Source organism: Plasmodium gonderi, assembly GCF_002157705.1.
Source record: "Plasmodium gonderi DNA, contig: Chr04, whole genome shotgun sequence".
Classification (NCBI taxonomy): Eukaryota; Apicomplexa; class Aconoidasida; order Haemosporida; family Plasmodiidae; genus Plasmodium; species Plasmodium gonderi.
Window position 1 is genome coordinate 655,703 of NW_021628928.1, and position 22,297 is coordinate 677,999.

The 22,297-nt window shown below is 34.1% G+C and overlaps 5 protein-coding genes across 5 annotated transcripts; all 5 read left to right on the forward strand.

Moving 5' to 3' along the window:
- Positions 1 to 419: 419 nt before the first annotated feature.
- PGO_041320 (serine-repeat antigen 3c) lies at positions 420 to 4,171 on the forward strand (the record flags this gene model as incomplete). The annotated part of the gene is made up of 4 exons (XM_028686320.1): positions 420 to 453; positions 663 to 1,196; positions 1,482 to 1,586; positions 1,713 to 4,171. 4 exons carry the CDS (start codon positions 420 to 422, stop codon positions 4,169 to 4,171), a joined length of 3,132 nt encoding a protein of 1,043 aa, XP_028542121.1.
- An 805-nt stretch (positions 4,172 to 4,976) lies between these two features.
- PGO_041330 (serine-repeat antigen 4) lies at positions 4,977 to 8,928 on the forward strand (the record flags this gene model as incomplete). Its single annotated transcript, XM_028686321.1, has 4 exons — positions 4,977 to 5,010; positions 5,247 to 6,080; positions 6,355 to 6,495; positions 6,617 to 8,928. The coding sequence occupies 4 exons, from the start codon at positions 4,977 to 4,979 to the stop codon at positions 8,926 to 8,928; spliced, it is 3,321 nt and encodes a 1,106-aa protein (XP_028542122.1).
- Positions 8,929 to 9,890: 962 nt separating this feature from the next.
- On the forward strand, positions 9,891 to 13,788 carry PGO_041340 (serine-repeat antigen 4a; the record flags this gene model as incomplete). The annotated part of the gene is made up of 4 exons (XM_028686322.1): positions 9,891 to 9,924; positions 10,202 to 10,966; positions 11,154 to 11,294; positions 11,522 to 13,788. 4 exons carry the CDS (start codon positions 9,891 to 9,893, stop codon positions 13,786 to 13,788), a joined length of 3,207 nt encoding a protein of 1,068 aa, XP_028542123.1.
- Positions 13,789 to 14,657: 869 nt separating this feature from the next.
- On the forward strand, positions 14,658 to 19,274 carry PGO_041350 (serine-repeat antigen 4b; the record flags this gene model as incomplete). Its single annotated transcript, XM_028686323.1, has 4 exons — positions 14,658 to 14,691; positions 14,967 to 15,731; positions 16,035 to 16,166; positions 16,336 to 19,274. The coding sequence occupies 4 exons, from the start codon at positions 14,658 to 14,660 to the stop codon at positions 19,272 to 19,274; spliced, it is 3,870 nt and encodes a 1,289-aa protein (XP_028542124.1).
- An 853-nt stretch (positions 19,275 to 20,127) lies between these two features.
- On the forward strand, positions 20,128 to 22,105 carry PGO_041360 (serine-repeat antigen 4c; the record flags this gene model as incomplete). Its single annotated transcript, XM_028686324.1, has 4 exons — positions 20,128 to 20,155; positions 20,273 to 20,806; positions 20,962 to 21,111; positions 21,318 to 22,105. The coding sequence occupies 4 exons, from the start codon at positions 20,128 to 20,130 to the stop codon at positions 22,103 to 22,105; spliced, it is 1,500 nt and encodes a 499-aa protein (XP_028542125.1).
- Positions 22,106 to 22,297: the final 192 nt, after the last annotated feature.

A 22,297-nucleotide genomic window follows, 5' to 3' on the forward strand; every position in this document is an offset into this window, starting at 1 on the left:
TTCTAAATGTGTAACTCTCAATTTATTCTTATTCATCTTTTTCGTAATTAGCACCGTGTACACACGATCGTTCTTGTACACACTTAAAATCGTTAGGTGCTATTCGTGAAATTGCAAAAATTTCAAAATGCACACGAAGAGAGTTCAGTCTACTTTGGTTCAGTTGAACTGATACTCGTTTTACCGAAGCTAAGAAGAGTCTTTTATTTTATTATTATTTTTTTTTTTGTAAAAGTAAAATAATGATTTAGTTGCAACACATGCACTTTAAAAAGGAAAAAATTAGTTTTTCATTATTGTTAAACCTTGGTATGCACTTTCGCAAAACATAAAACGTGAATCCAACTTGCATGACATAACCAAATGTGTGTAAAGAAGAATAATCATTAGGTAACGTTTCTTTACCCTTATGGAAAACAATGAAGTCTCATTCTTGTATCCTTCTCATAATATGTAAGAATGAAATGTAGTAAAATAAGGGGAGTGATTAAATATGTAACAAAAATTGTCAAAGTACTAAGCAAAAAAATAAATAAAATGAAGCATAAGATGATGGGCCATATATTTGTTTCACACATGTGTTGTATTTGTAAAAAATTCATTTATTCATGTGCAAAACAACACTTTTACATAATATCTCTTTTTAATCATTCCTATTTCAGATATTTTGTTCAGTAGAAATGTAATAAAGTGTGAAACACCTACTCAAGAATCTTCAACTCTAACTGGTTCAGGCCCTGCAGCAGCTCCAGGTTCTAATCCAAATGTTCAAGTTTCCGCTGACACTACTACAGATGTTGCACTTACAAGTGAAAGACAGCAAGAAGCAGGTGCACAAGCGAATCCTCCGCAATCTTCAAACGTGGCAGTTACCAGTGTACAAACTGATCAACCAGTAGTGAATGTTGAAAATCAACAAACACAAGAACCATCACCTCCTAATAATCAGCAAAATGGGGACTCAGGAGTACCTGCTCCGAACACCTCTCCACTAAGCACTCCGACTGAGTCTGTCCCCTCAGAAGTTGTTCAAACCCCAACTTTGACAAATCCGTTTGCAGTAAAATCAGCATTGCTGAAAGATCATAATGGGTTGAAAATTACGGGTCCTTGTGAGTCACATTTTCAAGTATACCTCGTGCCATACTTATACATTAATGTTAATGCAGCAAAGAGCGAAATAGAAATGGAACAACGTTCATGAAAGTGGATGAAAAGATCAAGTTTGAGAAAGATAAAAATAATATTCGTAACAAATGTGAAAAAGGCAAAACATTTAAGCTGGTTATATTCATTTATGACGGGGTATTAACCATGAAGTGGAAAGTGTATCCTCCAAAAAGTGAGGGAGGTAAGATTAAATAAAATATTGATCACTAAAAAACATACTTACTATCATCAACATACATATATTTACACACATCCATTTTGATTTATACATACAGACAAAATTTTGGACATACGTAAATACAAAATGAGAGACAGCGGAATGCCAATAACATCAATGCAAGTTCTAGTGATGACTGAGCAAAACAAAACCTTATATGTCGAAAGCAAGAACTATTCCGTGAAGAATGACATTCCAGGTAGGTCCTACAAATAATGGAGCAGAAATTTTGTAGTGCTGATTCAATGTGTTATCTATTTGTATAAACTTCTGCTAATTTTACATGAATTTCACTTAATTTCATTTTTTTTTCATTCTTGTGCAGAAAAATGTGATGCGTTAGCGAACGATTGCTTTTTGAGCGGTATTTTGGATGTCCAAAATTGTTATCATTGCACTTTATTGATGCAAGAAAAACAAAATGCAGAAGAATGCTTCAAATACATTTCTCCAGAAATCAGAAATCGATTTGATGATATAAAAACAACAGGACAAGACGAAGACGACGCAGATAAGGTTGAACTTGAAGAAACAATTGATAATATTTTGAAAAATATTTACAAGAATGAAGATGGAGAAAATAAGTTGATAAATAAACTTGCTTTAGCAGATAATTTCTTAAAACAAGAATTATTAAAATACTGCAAACTGTTGAAGGAGACAGACACGAGTGGTACATTTGACAACCACGAGATGGCTAATGAAGAAGAAGTATTCACCAATTTGACAAATATGATAGAAATGAACAGTAATTATGATACAAATGATTTAAAAGGTAAATTGAAGAATGTAGCCATATGCATGCATAATCCAAACGAATGGGTATCAAGCAAAACGGGTCTACTGCTACCAGTACTATCGCATAATCACAGTCACGGTAAGTTTTACAACTATGACAATAACAAAGGAAGTACCGTAATGTTTAAGGAAGGAACAGATGGAATTAAGGATTTCACAATTCTCGAAAGTGTAGATGTGTCCCCGTCACATATGACAGACAAGCTGCATTGCAATGATGAATTCTGTGATAGGACAAAGGATACAACTAGCTGTATGTCTAAAATTGAGGCAGAAGATCAAGGAAATTGTGCATTATCGTGGATATTCGCATCTAAGTTTCATCTAGAAAGTACCAAATGTATGAAGGGGTATAAACATGTTCCTAGTTCTGCTTTATATGTGGCTAACTGTTCAAGCAAAGGAGAATCCAAATGCCACTCTGCATCTAACCCATTGGAATTTTTGAACACTGTTGATGGAAATCAGTTCTTACCTTCTGCATCTGACATGCCTTATTCGTACAAACTGGTTGGCAATGTCTGCCCCAAACCGAAGAATCATTGGACGAACCTGTGGAATAATATCAAATTGTTAAATCATGAGAATGTTCCAAATTCGGTAGGCACAAAGGGATATACCGCTTACCAAAGTGAGCATTTCAAAAACAACATGGACGAATTTATCAAAATTGTAAAATCTGAAATCATGAAAAAAGGTTCTGTCATTGCTTACGTGAAGGCGAAAGACGTGCTAAATTACAACTTTAACGGAAAAGTGGTTCATTTTATTTGTGGTGCTGAAGAGCCTGACCTTGCCGTGAATTTAATTGGATATGGAAACTACATAAACGGAGAGGGACAGAAAAAATCCTATTGGCTTTTACGAAATAGCTGGGGGAAGTACTGGGGTGACAAAGGAAATTTCAAAGTAGACATGGTCACACCAGACCACTGTCAACACAATTTCATACACACAGCAGCTGTGTTTAATTTGGACATACCTCAGATTGAAATTACTTCGAATAAAGGACCACAAATACACAATTATTATATGAAAAACTCCCCAGATTTTTACAACAACCTTTACTTCCAGAATTTTCCTGCAGTCACAGCTAATGATACAACTGATAAAAATGAATCAAATAACGACTCACTCATTTTTGGTGAATCAGATAAGGGGATATCCCTGCCAGAAGTAGGAGATGGAGATGCACAACCTAAAGGGCAAGAAGAAGTATTAGAAGTAGAAGGTGCATCAACAGGTGTACGAGGAGGGGCAGAAGTACCAGTTGAGGAACCAGCACCAAGAGGAGAGGGGACAGAAACATCGATATCGACAGGTGTAAGCACATCACGAGAGGTGGGAGATGGACCTGAAACAGCTCCAGCAGTAGTACCTGGTAGTGATGGTTCACAATCAGTGTCAGTGGATACTACACAAAGTACTACTCCAAGTGCCACAGGCGTCAATGCAACTACAAAATCAGTTAATGGTTCTTCAGCAGAAACGATTTCAGAGCAAACAGATAGCCAAGAAGCTTCACCCACTAGGACACCAACAGCAGCATCGCCAGCAGAAACAACTCTAGCAGCTCCATCAACAGCAGAAACAATACCAGTAGTAACTACACCAGTAGTAACACTACCAGCAACATCGTCATCACCAGAATCACCAGCATCGCCAGCAGCACCTATACCCAAGGCACCACTATCGTCAACAACAGGCACAAGCGGTGTAAACGTTACAGGAGTAACTGGAGTACTTCACTTTCTCAAGAATGTGAAAAATGGTAAAGTGAAAAGTAGTTTAGTTACTTATAACAATAAGGCTGCCATTGGTGATGCAAAAGTCTGTTCTAGAGCCCATTCCTCAGATGTTGAAAAAATAAAAGATTGTATTAAGTTTTGTGAAGATAAGTGGGATGAGTGTAAAGGTACAGTGTCACCCGGGTATTGTTTAGCTAAGAAGAAGGGAAACAATGACTGCTTCTTCTGCTTTGTGTAAAACAGTAGTGAGAGAGGTGTAAAATACGAGAAGCGTAAATGTATATGTATGTATACATTTTCTTTCGCTCAAGAATGAGTTTTAAAATATTCTTTTTTAGTTGAAAATAAAATTAAAAAATATGCATAATACTTTTATGTTAAGGTATTTTTCCTTTTACATATTTTTTTGATGCGTATATATTTTTTATATGGCCTTAGATGAGTTCTAAACGAAATAAAACACTTTGAGCATTGCTATTCCACGGCACAATTTTTTTATCTCTGCTTAATCTCCATTTTAATTCTCCAACTATGCAAAATTTCTCTTTAAAAAATTTGCATGCATATATATTAATACATAAAGGAAGAAGTATTGCATGTACAATTTACAAGTGTGTAACATGCGAGTAATTATATTTTTTCACTAATTAGTGCATATGTGTGTAGTGCACTAATGCTATCATCGGCTCCCTTAAATAGCCATAAGTACCGCTTAGGAATTCAAAATGTTCTAGATTGAAAACTAGCCTAAATTGCATTACAGATCGGTATGCTGAACTAGGATAAAAAAATTAAAATAAAAAGAAAGATCTTTTTTTCTTTTTCTAATTAAAGCAAAACATTAGTCTAGGTACAATTTGTAAATATGAAAAAAAAATAATAATAATAAAACTTCGTTCTTTTATTTCAGATTCAAATTTTGATGTATTTTTAAAAGTACACTTATGTAAAAAAGAGGTGTAAGGTACGACAAAAAAAATAAAAAAAAAAGTGTGAATAGTACGAGTCCTTAGAACATTTTTACTCTCCCTAATGCAAACAAAATGAAGTCTCGTCTGTACGCCCTTATTTTAATATGTAAGTTAAGAAATTACAAGGGAAACAAAAATGTGCTCCCTAAAAAATAAAAAAATGCAACCACTAAAGTTGTAATACATATGGTGAAAATGTTAAAAAAAAAAGGTCAAAAAAATGGAAATATGACAATATACTTTATTTTCCCTAAAATGATAACATTTTGTAGAGGAAAAATATATTATTCAAAGGAACATATTTCATTTCTTTCCTTTTATGTTTATAATATATGTATGCAGGTGTTATATTTAATGAGACCGTAATAATAAAAACAGAGACTACTGATAATCCAGCATCATCTGATTCTTCCACACCTGGCCCCGCATCACCACCTGGCCCTCCATCACCATCTGGCCCTCCATCACATTCTGGCTCTCCACCATCATCTGATCCTTCAACCCAAACAGAATCTTTACCACAAAGTGATATACCTAATTCTGCCGAAAATCAAGTTGGTGTATCCCACGTATCATCGAATGATTTAAAAACACCTTCAGGTAATGCAGCCCCAAACAGTCCTGCTGATTCAGATACAACATTGGAAACCGCAGATCAAGGGCCAAGTCAAGGTAAACATGAAGGTCCAGCTAAACCTCTTGATGAAGCAGTAGAAACGGTTAGTGAATCCTCAACCCTATCTCAACCAGGAAGTTCTGGAAATGAAACAGAAGGATCTGAATCCACTAGTACTTCTTCTGTTACGACTCCCAACAAAATTCAGATAAAATCTGCCCTGTTAAAAGATTTCAATGGAGTAAAGGTTACTGGTCTGTGTGGTGCAATTTTTGATTTGACTCTCGTCCCTCACATATCAATTACTGTAGATACAGATGAAAATATCATTAAATTGAGGCCTAAATTTCAAAAATTGATTGATGAAGAAACCTCAACAACAGCAGGAATAGCGAAACTTTATAATGCTGTGCATTTTGAGGAGAACCCAGAAAATTTAATAAACAAATGTGATAAGGAGAATAAAAAGGATCAGACTTTTAAATTTGTAGTTTTTTATGACGAGGAGGAATTGACTCTTAAGTGGAAAGTGTACGATAATTTTGCCACGGGAAATACAAGTAATAAGAGAAAGAGATACACATTGCACATGTGTATCTAGGGAATTAACATTAAATATCATAAAATGATAAATCAAATGCAGAAAGTGTAGAAGCACAATTTGGAAATATATCTTCCCTTAGCTTATGAAACAATTATAAAATTCTATATTCTAATATTCCATCGTTTACTTCATAATTTTTTATCACATCTACAATTAGACATGAAACAGTGTAAACATGTATGCGAATTTTTTTTTCTTTTTTTTGTTTTCCTCCCTATTTCTATGAACAGATAAAGAAGTGGATGTGAGAAAATTTCTCATAAAAAATTTAGATCGTCCATTTACAACTATTCAAGTGCACGCAGCAAAAGTAAATGAGGATACCATTTTAGTTGAAAGCAAAAGTTACTACTTCAAGAGTAACATTCCAGGTTAGCTTAAAAGAAGAGGAGAGTTAAAAAGAAATGCATATTTATTTCCCATTCTGTTATGTGCATTATATGATTCATTACCACATAAATTCCTTTCCCACATTCTCCATTTGACTAACAGAAAAGTGTGATGTGATAGCGACTGATTGTTACCTAAACGGAAATGTGAATATTGAAAAATGTTTTCAGTGTACATTGTTAGTACAAAACAATGACGCATCGAATGAATGTTTCAAGTATGTCTCTTCTGAGATTACAGATAAATTTAATCATATAAAAGTGAATGCACAAGATGAAGACGATTCAAATGAAGTTGAATTGAAGGCATCAATTGATAAAATCTTGGAAGGATTATATAAATATGGAGAAAATAATAAGAAATATTTGATAAATTTGGATGAAGTAGATGTATCTTTGAAATCAGAACTATTAAAATTTTGCACTCTCCTGAAAAATACAGATTCCAGTGGGGCTTTAGAAAATTACACATTAGGAAACGCAGAAGACATATTTACCAATTTAACAAACATATTGAAAAAAAACACAGATGAGACAAAATCTGCAATACAGACTAAACTAAAAAATGTTTCAATATGTATGAAAAATGTTGATGAATGGATTCAAAACAAAAAGGGGTTGCAAATTCCCACTTTATCACACACAAGCGAAGAATTTACTAATTCCACGATTACCAAGGAAGAAGAGGGAAAAACGGTTAATTACAATACAAAAATAGTACGTGCACAAAATAGTTCTTATGATGATGTTATTAATCTGGTATCAGCTGAAGAGAGAAAAAACTACAACGTGATTATTGAAGATACCATGTACTGCAATGATGAGTATTGTGATAGATGGAAAGACGACAGTAGCTGTATTTCCAAGATTGAGGCAGAAGATCAGGGAAATTGTGCTACTTCTTGGTTATTCGCATCTAAATTGCATTTAGAAACTATTAAGTGCATGAAAGGGTATGACCACGTTCCTACATCTGCCTTATACGTAGCTAACTGTTCGCATAAAAAAGGGAAGGAAAAATGCAACACGGCTTCTAGTCCGTTGGAATTTTTGAAAATTCTTGATGGTGAGCAGTTCTTACCATCTTCATCAGACATGCCATATTCGTACAAGCTGGTTGGCGATGTCTGCCCCAAACCGAAACATCACTGGACGAACCTGTGGAATAACATTAAACTTCTAGAACCCACATATAAACCCAACTCGCTAAGTGCAAAGGGATACATCTCTTATCAAAGTGATAAGTTTAAGAACAACATAGACCAATTTATCAATCTCGTAAAATCCGAAGTAATGAAAAAAGGTTCTGTCATTGGATATGTAAAGTCTGACGAAGTGATGGATTATTTTCTTAACGGAAAGAAAGTACTTAATCTTTGTGGAGACAAAACAGCTGATCACGCGTTAAACATAATCGGGTATGGAAACTACATAAACGGAGAGGGCGTGAAAAAATCCTATTGGCTTCTACGAAACAGTTGGGGTAAGTACTGGGGAGACAATGGAAATTTCAAAGTGGACATGCATACACCTGTACACTGCCAACACAATTTCATCCACACAGCTGCTGTGTTCAATTTGGACATACCTCCCTTCGAAACTGGTTCGAAGAAGAACTCGGAACTGAACAATTACTATTTGAATAGTTCACCGGATTTTTATAGCAATCTTTACTACAACAACTTTGGCGCTAAAAGTAGGGGTACTAAGATCAGTGAAAAAGATTTGGTTGGAAATTCCTTGTTTTATGGACAAGAAGATGGTGAAAAGGTGGAACCTAAAAAGGAAGGAGGTGATTCATCCGAATTAAAGGCAGGGGTAACACCATCCGGCGAAGCAGATGCAGCGGTAGGGCAAGGAGCACAAGTAGATGCAGCTCAGAAAGGAAATGATCAAGTGTCATCGGGTAATGATGCGGCACAAGTGGCTCCAACACAGCCATCTGATTCAGTAGCATCATCTCCATCTGAAGAACAAGGAACCCCTCCTGTAACAACAGCATTCGGTCCTGTAGTAACACCCACCGATCCTTCAGTAAGACTAACGAGTCCTGCAGACACACCAACCGATCCTGTGGTAGCACCAACTCAGAATGATGCAGTGCAAACCCAACATGAAGTTCACAAAATAGCAGGTACCCACCTTAAGAATTCTAACAAGATAATCCAAGTGCTTCATATTTTAAAACACATTAAACATGGAAACGTAAAAACGGGCCTCATTACATACAAATTGAATGAAGCAATGAACACAGAGCATGTTTGTTCACGATCTTCTTCAAATTACCCCGAGAAGCAAGAAGAGTGCATAAAGTTTTGTGATGATCACTGGAATGAATGCAAAGATAAAATTTCACCTGCATATTGTTTAACAAAAAAGAGAGGAAACAATGATTGCTTTTTCTGTTATATTTAAAAGGGGATTATCTGATATTTTCAAAATGAAAGCTAATTTATGATTTGAGAGGTGCGAAAAATGTTGTTTTTTTTTTTTTTTTTTTGAGGAACAGAACAAAACTAATGACCTAAATATTGAAAAGGTTATAATGTTTTGGTATTGCTTTTAGTTTTTTTTTTATTATTTTTAATGTGTTCCTTATATTCACATGTGTGTATAAATTTAATGATAACATCGATTTGTTCTAACATGAGAGAACATTGTATTGGTCACCTATTTTCCGTAGCATTTTTTTCCGAAATATCGTCATTGCATGTGGTGTGTTTTTCATCCATATCACTTATCGAAATTGCTTTAATGAAAATAAATAAACAATTAATAAACAATTGAGGTGTTCAATTTTTCTTAAAGTATTTTTTAAAACTTGGATAATACGAATTGAGAAGTTTTAAATATTATTCCAAAGTGAAAAAGAAAAAATATATACAATGTTTCCATAAGGTATAACAAGGGAATAAGTGCATTTGTTTATACATGAGTGTAATTTTTCCTTTTCGGAGCTCATGTGTACACATTCTTAAACCACACACAAATGGTTTTCCATCCTAATGAATTGTGAAACCTGCCAAAAGGGGTGTAAATAGAAAGGTCATAAATGCCTTGCTTATTAAATGAAAGAAATTTTTTTTTTTTCACTATTTCGTTTTATTATTTCGTTTTCTGATACTTGATTTTTTGCCATTTCATTTTTATTCTTACTTTTTTTTTTTTCTTATTTTATTTTTCTCGTATACCAGAAAGGTACAACCCATCGGTTGCATTTAAAACACACATTAACACATTTGTAGCCTTACTAGAACAAAACTTTGAACACACAATTCAGCATAAATTAAAAAAATGCCTTGTACGATAAAAAACGCACCAAAAATTGGAAATCACATTTAGATCATTTTTTACTTTACCTGTGTGCAACCACCAAGATGAGGTTTCTTATTCTTTTCTTCCTCGCAATATGTAAGGAGAAAAAGGGAGCGATAGAAAGAGAGAGAGATACATATCAAGCTGAGCTTAATGAGGAAGAAGAGGAAAGAGAAAGTTGTTATGAACGTCAAAGACATTGAAAACTTTTTTGCAAAATATAAAAATGGAAAGCTAGTTAAGTAGTGAAATGGTGGTGATGACTTCATATCCATTAAATTAATCGATTTGCAAAAATAAAAAATAATAATAAAATTACACTGTCGTAATACAAATTTGTATTTTTAATTTGTTTATATTGTTACTTATGCAGGTGCGATATTTAGTAGCTGCCCAGTTGACTACGGGGTAAATGGAACCAATCAATCTGCTGGTTCTTCTGAAGGTGGCCGTTCGGGACAAGATTCTTCATCTTCTTCATCTTCTTCATCTTCTTCATCTTCTTCAACTTCTTCAGCTCCCCCAACCCCCACAACTACTCCAACTCCTACAACTCCTCCAGGTGGAGATGGAGTTGCTGGTAACCCCCCTGGGAGTGGTACATCTCAAACTGGAGAACAAGTAACGAGTACAAGGACCCAAAACCATCAAGAATCAAACAATGAAACTTTAGAATCAGAGATGGATATTATAGAATTAGATGATGAAGATGAAGTAACTACAAAAGCTCCTATAGTTCCTGCTAATGTTGTTGAGCCTAATCCAAATGAAGATAAGGAAAATAAAATTCTAATAACATCTGCTTTGTTGAAAAATCAAAGTGGAGTGAAGGTCACAGGACCATGTAATGCCGATTTTCAATTGTTCCTTGTTCCGCATATCATCATCCATGTTGAATCAGCAAAAGACCACATTGAGCTGAGATCAAAATGGGATGAAGTAGAAAATAAAAAGCAGCCAAAAACTAAAGACCGATCACGCACAGAATTAAAAAGAGGCATAGATTTTAAACAAGAGAATGAAAGTTTAGAGAATAACTGTGCCAATGGAAAAACGTTCAAATTTGTTTTGTATGTCCACGAGGATCAGTTAACCATTAAGTGGAAGGTCTATGACAATTCTTCCACAGTAACAGATAGTAAGTAAAGCGTTCGCATCAAAATGAACTCCATCTATACCCTCACATAATCCTCTTTCACAATAATCAATTGATAGAACATATACATATGTATTCATCACACGTTTATGTGCACTTAGTGCAATTTTCCATCTAGTGCAACTAACTAATTCACATTTTGTGTTTCATTCCTTTTCTCCCATTTTAGATAAAACGGTTGATATTAGAAAATATCTACTCAAAAATTTAAGCAGACCAATCACGACAATACATATACACAGTTCTAGTATAAATAAGACCACGTTATTACTCGAGAGCAAAAGTTACACCTTGGGAAAGAACATCCCAGGTTAGACACAAAAATAAAATAAAAGAAGAAAATTTGGCTATAAGGAATAAATTAGTTACATCCCCTCATTTTAAGGCTACCAAAGAGATTACTTCAGTGGGTTGTGCATATACACATTATCATGAATTTGTAAAGCTTCACACGTACAATCCTAATTATTTCCCCCTCAACATTACACACTTTGTACCTTTTCGTCCGTTTTTTTATTTTTCTCTTAACTACTACAGAACAATGTGACGCTATAGCAACCAATTGCTTCCTCAATGGAGTATTAGACGTGGAAAAATGCTATCATTGCACTTTGCTGGTTGAGAATAAAGACCCTTCCAATGTATGTTTTAAGTATGCATCTGAGGATATAAAAGAAAAGTTTAACGAAATAAAAGTTAACGCACAAGATGATGAAGAGTCTGATGAATACAAACTTGTTCAATTCGTTGAGGATATTCTAAAAGGGATATATAAAATGGATGAAAATGGAAATAAGAAACTAATTAATGAGGATGAATTAAATGAAACCTTGAAAGAGCAATTGACAAATTATTGCCAATTTCTCAAAGAGGTAGATACAAGTGGTACCTTGCAAGTTCACCAATTAGGAATTGAAACAGACATATTTAATAATCTTGTAAAACTTTTACAAAAAAATACTGATGAAAAATATTTCACATTACAAACGAAACTCAAAAATCCTGCTATATGTATGAAAAGTGTAGATAACTGGATAACAAATAAAGTAGGGTTAGTATTACCTGAATTGGAATACAACAATTCTGGGCATGTAGAACATTTAGGGGAAAATGAAAAACATGAAAAATATGCAAATATGGGAAATACAAACGACTCTACATATGAGGAAAGTTTTGATGGGGTTCTAGAATTACCCTCGAGTGGCAGTAACAATGAGCATACATCTGCTTATTCTGACAACATGTACTGTAACGAGGAATACTGTGATAGATGGAAGGATAAAGATGGATGTCTAGCTAAAATTGAGGCAGAAGATCAGGGAGAGTGCGCTACTTCCTGGATATTCGCATCGAAGCTACATTTAGAAAGTATCAAATGCATGAAGGGATATGACCACGTTCCTACTTCTGCCTTATACATGGCTAACTGTTCGCAAAAAGAGGGTGATGCAAAATGCCACTCTGCATCTAACCCATTGGAATTTTTGAACATTCTTGATGGTGATCAATTCTTACCATCTGCATCTGACATGCCATATTCGTACAAGCTGGTTGGCGATGTCTGTCCCAAACCGAAGCATCACTGGACGAATCTGTGGAATAAAATCAAATTGTTAAATCATGAGAATGTTCCAAATTCTGTAGGAACAAAGGGATATACCGCTTACCAAAGTGCACAGTTTAAAGACAAAATGGACGAATTTATCAAAATTGTAAAATCTGAAATCATGAAAAAAGGTTCAGTCATCGCGTATGTGAAGACTAACCAAGTGATGGGTTACGACATTAATGGTAAAGTGGTTCACGACATTTGCGGTGGTGAAATGCCTGACCTTGCTGTGAATATAATCGGCTATGGAAACTACATAAACGCAGAGGGAGTGAAAAAATCATACTGGCTTCTACGAAATAGTTGGGGAAAATCCTGGGGAGACAAAGGAAACTTCAAAGTAGACATGCATACACCTGCAGACTGCCAACACAATTTCATCCACTCTTCCGCTTTCTTCAATTTGGACATGCCAGTGGCTAACCAATACTCAAAGAAGGAACCAGAATTGAACAATTACTATTTGAAGAGTTCTCCAGATTTATTCAGCAACGTTTACTATAAGAAATTTAAGGCACAACCTGGTGATGTTACCGAAGGGGTGAAATCTTTCTCCGGCAATGCAAAGCTGTACGGTTCAGATACAGAAGAAAATACAGAATTAGTATCGGGTCAAGCAGATGTAAATCTTGGAAGTGCAGGTACTCAGGAACAAAAAACGGAGGAATTGTCTCCTGTTGCACCGGGAGTAGAAGCATCATCAGAGACAATCACTCCACCAGCACAAACCAATTTGAATGGGGATGCATCATCAGGACAAGTAGGAGGAGATACAGATTCAGCAGTGGGAACACCAGGGAATACCGAAAATGGAGGAATAACGCCAAGTGTATCTCCGCAACAACCACAAACAAGCACACTGACAGAATCACAAGATTCTCCACCAGTGGCAGTCCAAGAAGCACAGGGAGATGCCCCTGCTCAAAGCGTAGTTTCCGAGGACACGGAAGTATTGCATATACTAAAACATGTTAAAGACAATAAGATAAAAATGAATGTAGTTACATACAAATCGACTAGTTCCATTACTAGTGATTACATTTGTTCAAGTTCGTATGCATATGACCCTGAGAAAAAAAACGAATGTGTTGAGTTTTGCGAAAAGAACTGGAATTCATGTGAGGGAAAAATATCACCTGGATATTGTTTAATGCAAATGAGAGGAAAGAATGACTGTTTTTTCTGTTATATATAAAAGGTTATAAACTTGAAGAAAGCAAGTAAATGAATATTATTGACCTATTAATACAGCTTCTTCATTATGCATTTTTTACACGTAATAATGTTAAATCTGTTCCTTTTCGTGTCGAAAACTGGCAGCCAGTGGAGTGATTTAAGATTGTATTATTATTATTATTATTATTATAACTACTTCACTGTTATTAATTTTTTTTTTTTTATATATTTTATTATTTTTTTTTATTTTTACTTGAGTTTTAAATTTTCGAGCAGAACTAAACGATGCGTGGAAATTTCTTTACATTTCATTGCTGATGATTGGGTATGCCCCATTTAATCCCATGATGAATTTTCCTTACACACGCTTTTTTCGAATCATCCTTGTAACATGTGAGAGAGTGAAAAAAGTAAAAACATGATCGTCATATTTTTTCTTTAAATCAGAGTGCATTCTTTTGGTTAGACAATATTGTGTGTATATAAACAAATAGCTGAATATTTTCCAAATATTAATTTTTTAACTCGAAACGATAAAAATAAAATTAATGATTCTGTAAAACATGCCCACTTATGCATTATATTTAGATGGCATTAAGCGTTGTTCAAATTGTTTGCACAGAGAAAATGTGTTTTCAGCCAAATCGAAACCTTCGGTATAGTTATATATAAAATGTGAAAAGAACAATTAAATTTTTTTTTTTTTTTTTTTTTTTTTTTTGCAATTTCAAGTTGAAATGATTTTTATTAAGATGTCAATAATATTTGCGAAAAAAAAGTGAAAAAAAAAAAAAAAAAAAAAAAAAAGAATAGAACATACAGTAAGGTAGAATAACAACTGCAGAGAAAAAGTCTGAACATGTTTTTGTTTTATTTTTGTGTAACAGGATGAAGTCTCGTATTTCTTTTCTTCTTATAATATGTAAAAAAAAAAAAATAAATAAAATAAAAATAATAATAATAAATAAATACATAAACAGTTACGTACATATAAGTGCATATGCGCATGCGTTAAGGCACCAGTAAAATAATACCTCTCACAGAAATAAAGGCAAAAGGAAAATACATTACGCTCAAAATTAAGAAGCAGAATATATGAGAAATATTGTATGTTCTGTTAATGCATGCTTCTAAATGACTTTTCAGGAATAAGAAAATTTCACATTATTCAATTAACACATTTTGTCTTTTATACAGGTGTTGTATTCAGCCGAAGGGGGATTTGCACAAATGGACAAACATCTGATGAGGGATCCATTCCAAATCCACCACTTCCAAATGATAGTCAACAGGAATCTCCAGTTAGCGCATCAACTCAGGTACCACCAGGAAACCCCAATTCGGGAATCCAACCCACATCTGTAGATTCAGCTGTCCCTGAACAAGCGGATGCTTTGAAGCATAAAGGTGAAACTCTTAATGGTACTAAAAGTTCGCATGAATCGAATAGTAATCAAGAAAAAGCAGATACAGTTCCAAATGTCCCAGAAAATGTGCAAATTTCTGTGAAAGATGCAGAGAATCCTACTTCTAATGAAGAAGCAACACGATCTTCAGATTTACAAAACAAAGGAAACACAAGTTCTACTGATTTACAGAATGCATCTGTCAGTCCTCCTTCCGATATACAGGTCAAATCTGCGTTACTGGCTGAACGCAATGGGGTGAGAATTACTGGACCTTGTAATGCCCAATTTCAGCTATTTTTTGTTCCTCATATATATATTAATGTAGAAACTAAGGATGATAAAATTCAGATAGATCCTGTATCCTCAAATTCAAATCAAGTGGTACTATTTGAAAAAGAACCAATGAAGTTAAAAAATAAATGTAAGGTAGAAGGAACTAATACAAATACAAGTTCAGTTCAGAAAACTTTCAAATTTGTGGCCTTTGTTCATGATAATATACTAACACTTAAGTGGAAGGTATATGAAAAACAGTCAACCGATGCAAACACAGGTAATTAGAAAAAAAAAAAAAAAAAAACAGAACTAAAGCAGGGATCAATTCATCTTTATTAAGAAAGATAAGGATGAGTCAAATAAAGATATCAATAATTACTCATTTTGCATAACAATAAAAGTGATATCACAATATGAAAAAGAGAAACACTAACCAATGTCAAATTTGATGTACAAATTAGGCGTGTATCTCAACTGTGCAATTATTTATTAAGTATCAATTTTTATTTTTATACTTCGCTATTACTACTACTGCTGCTATTACTACCCATTCTACCCTTCTATGTGACAGATAACCTAGTAGATGTAAGGAAATACAGGATCCCTATATTGCAACGACAAATAACATCAATTCATGTGCACACAGCTGCGGTTGCTGGAGAAACGGTTTTGTTCGAAAGTAAGGATTATGCATTAAGGGATGACATTCCAAGTAAGTTAATAAAAAATAAATAAATAAATAAAATATTAACATTTAAAAAGAAAGTGAGAATAAGACAAAGGAAGAGAAAAACAAATGTAAATGAAACAGTCTAATTGTAAAAACATCTTTTATTTTTCCTCATTTTATTTTTCCCCATTTTATTTTCCCTCCTGAATAGAAAAATGCGACGCTATAGCCACGAATTGCTTTCTCAGTGGAAGTATGGATATAGAGGAATGCTACCAGTGCACTTTACTGGTGAAAGAAAAGGATAAATCTGATGAATGTTTAAAATATGTGAAACCATATATTAAGGATCGATTTGAGGAAATAAAATTAAAAGGGGAAGACGAAGATGAAGGAGAAGAATCTGATGAATATAATCTTTTGCAATCCATCGACAACATATTGAAAGAGATTTACAAAGTGGATGAAAATGGGAGCAGTAAGCTTATCACTCTGGAAGAGGTAGACAAATCTTTGAAGGAGAAGATAAAGAATTATTGTCAATTTCTCAAAGAGGTGGACACAAGCGGTAGTTTGGAAGTTCATCAATTGGGAACTGAGACAGATATATTTAATAATATAATCAAACTGATCCAAAAAAATAGTGACGATAATTATTTTACTTTACGGAAGAAATTGCGAAACGCAGCGGCATGCATGCAAAATGTAAACGAATGGATTACAAACAGAACAGGGTTGGTGTTGCCCGAATTGACAGATAACCTTTTGGAAAGTACTAGCGATTCATATTTTAATCAAAAAGGGGAAACACAGAATCACGAAAAGGTACATGACAATATGTACCATACAGGAAATGATGGCATTATCGATCTAACCCACCTCGGCAAAGCAAATGAAAATGCTACACATTTTGCAGATGTAATGTATTGTAATGAAGAATACTGTGATAGGTGGAAAAACAAGAATGATTGTCTAGCCAAAATTGAGGTGGAAGAGCAAGGAAATTGTGCCACATCTTGGCTATTCGCATCTAAGTTGCATTTAGAAACTATTAAGTGCATGAAAGGGTATATCCACGTTCCTAGTTCTGCCTTATATGTGGCTAACTGTTCAGATAAGGAAGGGGATGAAAAATGTCACGCTGCCTCGAACCCACTGGAATTTTTGAACATTATCGATAGTAAGCAGTTTTTACCATCTGTATATGACATGCCATATTCATACAAACTGGTTGGCGATGTATGTCCCAAACCGAAGTGTCACTGGACGAATTTGTGGAATAATATCAAATTGTTAAATCATGAGAATGTTCCAAATTCGGTAGGCACAAAGGGATATACCGCTTACCAAAGTGAGCATTTCAAAAACAACATGGATGAATTTATCAAAATTGTAAAATCTGAAATCAAGAAAAAAGGTTCTGTAATTGCCTATGTGAAAGTAGACGAGATGATGGGTTACGACATGAACGGTAAGGCGGTTCACGGCATTTGTGGTGGTGAAGTGCCTGACCTTACCGTGAATATAATCGGGTACGGAAATTACATAAGTTCAGAGGGGCTGAAAAAATCCTATTGGATTCTACGTAACAGCTGGGGAAAGTACTGGGGTGATGAAGGAAACTTTAAAGTGGACATGCACACACCAGACCACTGTCAACATAACTTTATCCACACTGCCGCTGTGTTCAACTTAGACATACCTCTTATGAAATCGAACACAGAGAAGGAATCCAAGATACACAATTACTACTTGAAGAGGTCACCTGAATTTTATCACAACTTGTATTACAAGAATTTTGATGGCAAAATGGATATTGAAGTAAACGGAGAAAGCGATATGGAGAAAAATCCTACCATATTTGGTCAGTCGCGGGACAATGAAGTAAGTGTAGTTGCGACAGAATTTGGGGGAGGAGTGCCATCAGCAGGAGAAAATAGTAATACAGGTGAAGTATCAGAAAAAAAGGAACCATCATCAAAAGATTCATCTCACGAATCACCACCAGAAGGTTCACCACCGAAGTCATCAGCAGATTCATCACCAGAGTCGCAACCAGAAAAGGTGACACAAAATGATTCACAAGGTATACAAGGAGAACAACACAGAGAGGAAAATAATGATGTAAAAGTAGATGTTGCATCACCACAACCACTGCAACAACAAGAAGAAGGGTCTGAACCACCAGTGGTAGAAACAGAAAAAACGCTAAAAGGAGGTTCAAGACCAAATGAAGTAACAGAAAAAGCAAAAGAAACAGAAGATTCGGAACAAGGAAGAGGTGTGGTATCACAATTACCAGCATCAGAAAAAGGTACAGTGTTACCGGTTCAAGGAGAAACAGAACAAAGGAGATTGGAGGAGCAAGAAGCGTTGAAAGAACAAGACGTAACGGGAGATGTAACTAAAGGTGATTCTCCACCCTCAACACAAAATGAAGAACTCGCAGATACACAATTACAGGAACAAACAGAATCAATACCAGTGGAATCTGAAGGAAAAGGAACGGAAGTGGAAATCACAGCGCCTGGAGGAACAACAGAAGAAAAAGATAATCCAAATCCTAAAGAATCAGAAAATATACTACAGTCACAATTACCACAAGAAAAAGAGCCAGTGCCACCTGAAGTACCATCACAACCTCAAACACAAAGAGTAGAAACAGAAAAAATATCAGAAGCTCCTGAAGAAAGAGCAGAATTATCACAAAAACAAAACACAGAGGAAGATACAGGTTCAAGAGAATCACAACCAGAACCACAACAAGAAGAACCAGCGACAGATGGACCAAGCGCAGCAGCCGGTGCAGGATTATCAGCTCAAGTAGAATCCTTGGCAGGAACAGCAGGAAGGAAGAAACTAATGAACATTAGTTCGTCTGATATAACTCAGAAAAAGGTTGAAGTAATACATATTTTAAAGCGTATTAAGAATACTAAAGTGAAAGTAGGATTAGCTAAATATAATAATTACAATGCTGTAGGGGAGGACCATGCTTGTTTGAGGGCCACTTCAGAAGACCCAGAGAAACAAGATGAATGCATACAATTTTGTGAAAGCAAATGGGACGATTGTAAAGATAAACCATCACCTGGTTATTGTTTAACCTTGAAGCGGGAAAAGAATGATTGTTTTTTCTGCTACGTATAAAATAGTGTAAATGTGTATAAATACTTCCAATGTGACAAGATACTTTCTTTTACTAAAAAAAAAAAAAAACTATAGCAAATTTTTGTTAGAAAATAAAAAGTTTCAGTTTTGCTCCTATGTTTAAATACAAATGTTTGTGTAAGTAAAAATTTTTTTATGTATTTATTTATTTTATTTTTTTTTTTCATTTCCCGTTAAGGGTAAATATCTTAGATAAGAAAAAGAATTGAACACAGTTGTTGCTCTTTTCCTTCTTGCTTTACATGTGTACACACTTCGAAATTTAGAAAACATAAAGTTAAGAAACCTAAATAGACGAAAGCGTTTTTACTTCATCCTCTTAGAACACATGCATTCATACAAATGTTGGTGCACATAGCGCATTGCCTCTTTTTTTTTTTTCTCCCTTAAGGTAAATTATTTGTGAACGATAATTCCTTTGTATTTTGTTTTTTTTTTTAAATTACAAAAATTTTCGAGTGGGTTAGAGAGGACATTTCCATACCAACCACAAAGGGGTGGAAGGACCTCTAAGTTATTTTTAAAAAAATATGATAATAAAAATTATAGGTAAAAAGAAATAATTACTAAATAAAGGGCAGAAAAAATAGGAGAAACGAAGTGTGTGCTGAATGAGATCGAAAGGCACTCTGATACGTAAAAAAAATGAAGTTGCATGTGCCATTCCTTTTCCTACTAAGTAAAAAGAAAAAAAGAAACAATGCACAACAAAGAATGAACAATAAAGAATGAACAATAAAGAATGAACAATAAAGAATGAACAATAAGAATAAAAATATTACACTGCATGATTTAGATAAAGTTAAAATAAATCGAATCAAGGCAAAGCAGAATGGCCATTTATTTTTCACCTAAAAATTGTTTCTTTTAAGAAATGCCACATGTTATCTAGTCCAATAAGCACCATTTCATTGTTACATGGGTACTTTTCCTTTTTTTTTTTTTTTTTTTTTTTTTCTTTAACAATTATAATGCAGTTGTTCTATTAAATAAGAGTGGAATAAAATGTGTAAAAAATGCAAAGTCAACTTTCGATGGAGGTATAGCCCTACAGAAAAGTTCAGAACCAGAAGACATGGTAACTAAAGATGATATCTCAATGCCAAGTCCAGCTTCAAACGAAGAGAAACAGGGACGTCCTAAAACTACTGATAAAGGTTCTGCTATGTTTAGTCAACACTTTGAAAGAACGAGACCTTCAGATTATGCTAATGTAAAATCAGCTTTTATGGAGGACGAAATCGTGGTAAAAATTAAAGGAACGTGTGGCGCAGAAATAGGAGTATTCTTCGTTCCTCCCATTTTTACTTATTCTCAAACGAATAATAATTGCATTGAAGTTATATCAGATTTAATAGAAACAGACAAAAGAGTCTTTTTTGATAAACATAAATTCCAAAATAAGTGTAACGAAAGTAAAATTAAACAGTTTAAAATTGTGGATTACATTAAAGACAATATGCTGAAGCTTCAGTGGAAGGTATATCCCACCAAGGACACGCAAAGTGAAGGTAAGGAAGAGGTATCATAAAGATAGTAAATATGTGCAAGAGAGTATATACATATGTATAGATATATATTAGTATATATTTCTCACATGTATATGCACACAGTTACGTTTGTTAAAATGGTAAATATACATCCACGTTTCAAATATACCCCTTAGCCAACAAAGAGAATATTAACTTATTTAGGATACCCTTCCTAGGTAATTATATACCTACCCTTCATGTTCCTTCATGGGTAGGAAATGATCATTTCTACCTCTTAGGAAGTAAAAATTGCAGTGTCGAAAGTGACATTTCGGATTCGTTAGGTAAAATAAAAAGGGGGAAAAAAATAATTTATGCATGGATTTGTTAATGCAGATTATTGTGTTAGGTCTTTGTTCATCCATATGCCAAGTTATTGTTTTAAAAAAAAAAAAAAAAAAAAAAAAGCCATATGAATATGTTCTATGTTGTTCATTTATATTCACATCGCACGCTTTCTGAGTACTCTTTTTTTCCCTCATTTTTACAGAAACAGATGACAGTACTTCTAAAATTTTCATGAGAATGGATAAAAATGCTGGAAAATGGCACACTCGCTCCTTAGGAGTAATTGAAGACTCTCCCCTCGATGAATATGATGACTATTTTGCACAGGAAAATGACACGGAAGATGATATAACCATTGAACAAATGAAAAGTGATGAAGAATCTAATGAAAATAAAATGAAAAAAATCATCAGTTGTATATTGAAAGGAATTTACAAGACTGATCAAAATGGAAATAAGAAACTAATTACACTGGAAGATTTAGAAGAAGATTTGAAAGAGAAGTTAATAATATATTGTCAACTACTCAAAAAGCTAGACACAAGTGGAACTTTAGAAAATCATGAGTTAGGAAGTGCAATAGATATATTTAATAATCTTACTAAATTCTTGCAAAAACATGAAAATGAAAGTAATTATAATTTACTACGAAAGTTGAGAAACCCAGCAATGTGTATGAAAAATGTAAGCGAATGGATTACACACAGGAGGGGGTTAGTATTGCCAGATTCGTCATGTAGTAACACAAATGAGAATGACACAATTTTTGAAACAAACTCCAACTGGGTAAATTATGTAAATGATAACATTAGAAATGTTAGCTACAATGTGTACAAAGGAGAGGATGATGGAATGACTGATGTGGATAATTTAAAAATGATGAATAGAAAATTCTTCAATTCTAGTGATAATGTTGATTGTAACAATGAGCATTCTGATGAACCGAATGATAAAAATGGTTGTGTATCTAAAATTGATGTGGAAGAATGAGGAAATTGTTGCACTTCCTATTATATATATATATATATATATATATTTTTTTTTTTTTTTTTTTTTTTTTTTGAACCTAAATTGCATTAAACAGAATTAAGAGGTGAACATAGTTTGTGCAAAAGAAATCCTATGAACTTGTTAGAAACAGTTGTGGGATAGTAGTAACCGCATAAGGGCAACATTAAAGTT